Source organism: Camelus bactrianus, chromosome 9, assembly GCF_048773025.1.
Source record: "Camelus bactrianus isolate YW-2024 breed Bactrian camel chromosome 9, ASM4877302v1, whole genome shotgun sequence".
NCBI lineage: Eukaryota > Metazoa > Chordata > Mammalia > Artiodactyla > Camelidae > Camelus > Camelus bactrianus.
In genome coordinates this window covers 77,814,495-77,820,935 of record NC_133547.1, presented here as the reverse complement: position 1 = coordinate 77,820,935, position 6,441 = coordinate 77,814,495, and the positions used below count along the sequence as shown (strand labels likewise).

Sequence of the window (6,441 nt, the reverse complement as noted above, 5' to 3'; positions counted from 1 at the left end):
TCTGGGCGGGCGCGCGATGCAACGGGCGGCGGCGCTAGTTCGGCGGGGCTGCTGCCCCCGGCCCCCAGGCCCCTGGGGCCGTAGTCAGAGCAGTGCGGCTGCCGAGGCCTCGGCGGTGCTCAAGGTGCGGCCCGAACGGAGCCGGCGGGAGCGCATCCTTACGCTGGAGTCCATGAACCCGCAGGTGAAGGCGGTGGAGTACGCGGTGCGGGGACCCATCGTGCTCAAGGCTGGCGAAATCGAGCTCGAACTGCAGCGGGTGAGCGCGGGCGACGGGGCCCGTGGGAAGGGAGGGCCGGGGAAGGCCAGGGAGCACTAGTAGGGGAAGAGTACCAGCTGTCCCTAGTTGGGGACCTCCTGCTTGGACTTACTCCCACCCGCGTGGCCAACTCCTTTCCGCCAACCTTGGCTAAAGCAAGTGAGTGCCCTCCCCCCATCCCTTCACCCACTAGTGCCCGGCACCTGGCACAAAGTAAGGCCCTCAGATACGGTTCACTTGTTGAATTGAATTCAGCAATTGTAACTGAGCGGTCCTTAGTGCCAGGCACTGCCTGCTGTGTGGCTGTCCTACCCGCATGGAACCAAGACCCATTGGTGGGTGGGGGTGTGGGTGTGGGTGAGGGGAACAACAGGCAGTAAGGAAATAAACGGGAATTTCAGATAGTGAATAAGTGCTTTGAAGAAAGTAAAATGGCGGAGCGGTGGAATGGGGGTTCTGGATGGAGTGGTGGGCAGGAGATCGTGTTAGGTTCTGGAGAAGGGAGGAAGGCTCTGAGCAGACCTAGGTTTGCTCCCCTAGCCTTTTCTCTGTCTGAGACCTTTGGGTCATTCTACTAGTAATGGTTTCCTGACAAAAATGGAGGTGTTGGGGAGGGTCCCGCACAATTCCTTCCTTTAGGCCCCCTCTGGAACCTTGACTGGCAGCCATGTTTTGTTCTCTGAGGACACAGTTACCCCTTGTGGGTAGCAGAGGCTCGGGCCTTTTGGGTCTTGGTAGGCTGGCCCTGGGGCTTTCTTACTCTTGGGGCCAGCTGGCTGGGATCTTGACTTGAGTTCACAACTGCGTGAAAAGTGCCACGCACAACCAGAGTGGCTGGGGTGAGTGGAAGAGATGCCCCTGTGGGATCCAGAGTTCTAACTGGGGTGGAATTCAACAAGTGGAGTCAAGAAGGGTAATGTAAAATAAGTAAACATTCTTAAGAATTCTAAGAACTGATGAAATGATCACCCAGCTGCTTGCTCAAGATAGTTCTAACCCAGAAGGGGAGAGGGTTTCTTGATCTCTCTCTCATAGGCACCAGAACTGGACCTCTTGGTGAGTTGGTTACTTAATATCTCTTGAATGCATGGGAGGAAGCCATGGTGGGACCACGACGCTTGGCCCCCATTAACACCAGGACTTTGGGGGTTTGATGAGCTCCTGGCCTGCTGAGACCAGGTTGGGACACCCAGTTCTGCTGACTCAAAACAGTGAGGTGGACAAGTCAGAGTCCAGTGTTTCCCTCTGACTCCTTGCAGAGCTAAGTTTGAAGCTTGGCCCACAGGAGGCCAGCTCGGTTTCTGTGCCTCCCTGTCCCGAGGGCAGGCCAGAGGCAGAGAAGACGAGTTTTTGCTGCTTTGCTCCTTGTTGGTACCTGGCAGACTGGAGCTGGCCTTCCTTAAGACAACAGTCTCCCTGTTAAGTCTGAGGTTAAACTGTCTCCAGTTACCACTTTACAACTGATTTCTCTGGTTCCAGAGCTGGTAGGAGTTCAAGGATTATCTCTACCTTTTGTTAAACAGCAGCTTGGGTATGAGATCCACGAAATACGAGGATGATTAGGACAGAACGGGACAGTGTCTTTGCCTTCAGGGAACTGAAGCCATGATGTTCTCTGGGCCTGAGCCTCTCTTCCCCCAATTCTTTAAGGATTGGTGGGGTATTATTTTTTTTTCTGTCTTTGTTTTTTGTTTTTTGTTTTTTTGCAGACAGAAAATGTGAGAGTATGCCAGGTGGGAGGTGGGCTGTGAGCAAAGATAGAAGGTTGGGAAGTTCTGGGCAGTTGGGGAAGGGGATTGATGCCGTTGGGAGAGCACTGTCTGGCATAGGCATATGGTAGAGGAATGAGATGGAAAAGGTGGACTGGAGTCTTGTGTGCTGGGCTCCAGACTTTATGGTACAAAGTTTGGTATGCAGTGGGGAACCAGGAAGGTTTTCCAACAAGCTATGGCTCCATGATTGAGGTGGACAAATTTCTTGGTCACTTGAGCTGGAAACACCCTGTGATTTCTAGGACAGATGCCCAGCACTGCCATGTCCTACCCCTGAGTAAGTTGAGATGTTCTTTCTGTCCACCTACCTTCTCCCGTGCTTTCATTCCAACTCATCCCTTCTTGTTCTCTTCTCACTTAGCCAAGTCTCAGTTGCCTGAATCTAGGTACTGCAAATAGTAGCCTCGGCCAGGCCAGTGTGGCCTTGCTTAAACCTTTCATTCTTGGGAGACAGCCTCTCCAATTTACTAGTTTAAATAGCCCCTTCTGAGAGAGCCGTATTTTTCCCAGTCCTTGTTTTTTGGTTTTTTGTTTGTTTGGTTTTTTTTTTTTTGACTTGGCTTTGCAAAGTTTTGGTTTTTCTACCTCTGTTTTGAATTCTAGTATTCAAAACTGGACTTATGTTATTTTCAAGGGTTTGATTTGGTTAGAAATGGGTGGGACTGGTAGGGGGAACAGTGACTTGGGGTTGGTTTTCCTAGTCTAGAAAAGGAGATTCAGTGGCCAGGTGGGCCCAGGGTTTTCCCTGCCCTGACTTTCATGCCTCTTTATTTATCTGGAGGCATTTAAACTGCCTTAGGGAATCATTTTGCCAGGTGCTCTGAGAACAATACCCGCTGTTTGGCTGGACACGTGGCTCTGGTTTTTGACTTTGGGGTGGCTTGCTGGGCAAGTCCCACCCGTCTTGCTTCTGTGATTGGAGTGGAGGAGAATGCTCAGGAGAGCCTCAAGGAGGAGGAGCAGTTGGCTAAGTGGGCGTGAAAAGGGGCCATTCTCCTCCAGCCTGGTCTGTGTACTCTCAGGGAGGCCCTGTTTCTCCTAATAGCAGCTCCAAGTGGGAGAACCTACCAGCTTTTCAAATCCTGGTGTTCATTGGGAGCAGCACTTAAATATAAGCTGCCATTAGAAGGAGTTTTGAAAAGATCTGTCAGATCCTCCTCAACCTACTTCTTTTTTTCTTGCTTTATTGGGACAGAGGAGGAGGTTGGCATAAGTGGAGACAGAGAAATGGCTTCTATTTGTAAAAGTACTCGGATTCAGGGCAAGGCATTCACAAATGGAAAAACTGAATACTGTTAACAGCAGTGCGTGCTGCATTTAAGCACAGGTTAAAACGGAGGGTGCTGTGGCAAGCACGTGGTTATAGTTAGCTAAGAACTAAGATTGGAAACCCTGGATGTGCCAAGCACAGGTGGTGAAATCTCATTGGTCATTTTCTTTAGAATGTAGGTGCTATTTTAAAATAAGGAAATTTGTAGTGTAGGCTTCCATCTGGATGAACCCTCCACCCACCCGCCCTGCCTGAGTTGCCAAGGACCTGCATCCTGGGCCCTATGTGCTGTGGCCCTCAGACAAGTTGTTCAGCTCACCTTGGCCTCAGTTATTCCTCTGCAAAATGGAGCCAATTTATTTCTTCTAAAGACTAGTTTGAGATCTTAGTGATGATGCTTTGAACAGCTAGAAGCCATACAGGACTCTTAAGAGTCTTTGTTTTCAAGCTAATGAGAAGCTTGGGGAGAAGTGCCGAGGGTCCCTCTTTCCTTGCCTTCCTCCTGAGTCTCTCTGGGTCTGGGAACATACTCTTTGGGGTTTGCTGTCTCCTGCCTGGGACTTAGCCTTGCTGTCTTCAGTTATCCTATTTGGAGCTCATGCAACTTTCATCCCTGTTTCTGCCCTGCAATTCTCAATTTCTATGGTTGACCCAGACCCCCATAGTTCAGGAGCCTACATCCAGCCTCCCCTGCTTTCGTGGCTAGGAAAGTCAGCCCTTGGAGCTCCCACCTAATCTCTTCATCATAGGTGTGTATAGCTTTGGCTCAGTTTCTTCCAGCGTGGCTTGTTGTAATAGTCAGCACAGGGTCTAGCCTCAGTTTTCTCAGCTATGAAATGCACCTGTTTTCAGGCACTGTGGGAACTAGTTGGAGTTTGTCTCTGGAGTCTCTTTCTGGTGCTCTCTGTAGGACTTCCTGCCTGGCCCCCCACCATCCCCTCCGTCTTGCTCACGGCCCCAGTGTCTTTTCATGTGGCCTTCCTGGCCTGGGGCCTGCTATGCCCTCTCTCTCTTCTCTGTGCCCACTTCTTATTCTTCACCAGCCTGGGCTCTGAAGTGGTGGCCTCTCCTGTGTTACCCACTTCTGTCACAGGGCATGATTCATAAGTATTTGTTGAGGGGGAGGGTCCCAAGGAGTAACTGTCCTACCAAGCTTTCCTGCTCACAGGTCATATGAAATGACAGGGGCCGTCTCTCCCTTGAGGAAACTGCCTTGTTCACGTTGGAATCATCTGTTGTCCCAATGCTGGGCCTGTGGGCTGGGAAGGACAATGATAACTCCTTTTTCCTTCTCCCCACTAATACCCTCTGAAATATGCCATCCGCAGATCCCGGGGGCCTGCTCCCTGGGTCCTGCTTGAGCTGAATGGTGAGAAGGGAGCCCCCCTGCGATGGGTCTCATCTCAGTACCCTACAGGGAGGCAGATCTGGGCAGGGTGTGTGCAGGTGAGTTAGACAGGTGGGCTCTAGAATGCTGGGAATCAACTAGGAAGCTACGTGCTGACCTGGCAGGCTCCTGGGGGTGGGGCCGGAGGCGAGGTCGCCACTGGGTGTGCTTGCCAGGCCTGAATGAGTCACTGGGCAGGAGCCTGCCTCTGGCTCCTTGGTGTTTCCCAACTGGTATAGACCTCGAGTGCCTAGATACAGGAGTCTCCTTTGTATGGTGGCCCTTGGCTGGGCAGGCTGGTCCCCCGCCCATTCGAAGAAGCCAGTTTCCCACTGCCCAGCTCATCCATCATAGGAACGTGTCTTGGGTCTGGGTGCCCCAGAGCCCAGAAAGGAGATTCTTGGCATTTCTAGGCTCCTTGTCGGCAGGCCCCGAATTGGTTGATCAGTGACTGCAAGGGGAGGGCACAGAAAAGGAACATCCAGGAATCTGTTCCAGGCCTTATTCTTTCCCTGCATTGGGCTGGCGGAGGGCCTGCAACTGTGTGTTGTAGTTCCTGGCCCTTGACCTTGACAGATTTGCCTCCTACTGAAGAATGGGCTGTGCCCACACCATGGAAATCACCTGCGTTCAACTGGCCAGCCTGGGGGGGCCGTGGTGATTCAGTCAGGCTGGCAGAGGGTCCTGTGCCAGGAGCCCAGGCCAGTGCCAAGGGGTGGGTCAGGCCCGCCCCTTTGCACTCAGTGGCCTGGGTCATCTCACCTGTAGGGTGAGCCCTGAGGCCACACACCGGGGGCCTGTCTCCAGGTTACCTGCCCTCACCCATGGCCTCTCCCTGGGCAGTGGGCAGTGCTTTACCCCCTGTCTTGGCCCCTCCAAGCCGCTTTCCATATTGGCCAGCCCTGAAGAACTTGGTAAAAGGGGCACAAGGGAATTAAAGAGACTTCCCCACCCCCCAGCCCCAGAAATAGCTTTTGGAGACTTGTCAGGCCCTGGTTATGAAGGTCCAGGGCCGTTTCTGGGGCGCCCTGCTCAGCCCACTGTGCCTCCTGGCTCCTGAAGCAGCTAGAGAATCTATACAGAAGGGGCTTAGGGTCAGCAAACGAGGGTCAGAAAACCTGTTTGGCAGCTGCTTTCATCCCTTAAACCTGCTGGTTTTGATTTAAAGTGTATATTACTGATTTTAAAAAGGAAAAAATGTTTTCTAAAGTTTTATTCACACATTGTGTGAAATGGAGACAAGTGTCAAAACTATAGAATTGTATCTTTAAAATTTGTATTTAGGGTGCCTTTGGGGAAAGGGCAGCAGGAGGCGGGAAGGTGGCCAGGCATTCCACGCAGGCCACCTCTTGGTGTTGCCACCTCTTTGCCCCTCCTTCCTCCATCATGACCTTTGCAACCTTGTTCCTGGTCAGGCTTTGTAAGATGATATTTGTACTCTGCCAAGTGTTTTCACACTGTTTGTCTCAGATAATCCTTTCAGCTGCCCAGGGAGGTCCCCGAACCCACTGTTGATTCTAACTCTTACAGTGGCTAATTCTGGATTTATCAGGGAGCTGTGTAGAATCGCCACAGTTCCAGGTCCCCACAATTCTCCATCCAAACTGCATTTTGCCCTTTACAGCAGCCTGTGTCCGAGCTTCTCATTTCCTCCTCTCTCTGCGATCTCTGCTTTGTGCTAAACACGTTGCTCAGGCAGTGGCCTCAATTTTACTCTTCAGCCAGTCTTTTTATCCTGATGTGAAAATCTGCC

The 6,441-nt window shown here is 51.8% G+C and overlaps 1 protein-coding gene across 1 annotated transcript in view; it reads left to right on the top strand.

Annotated features, from left to right (window-relative positions):
* Window positions 1-16: 16 nt before the first annotated feature.
* Window positions 17-6,441, top strand: part of GPT2 (glutamic--pyruvic transaminase 2) — a 32,034-nt gene continuing 25,609 nt past the window's right edge. Inside the window, exon 1 of the mRNA XM_074370810.1 lies at window positions 17-259. Coding sequence (XP_074226911.1) covers window positions 17-259 — 243 coding nt within the window. The remainder of the gene's footprint in view (window positions 260-6,441) is intronic.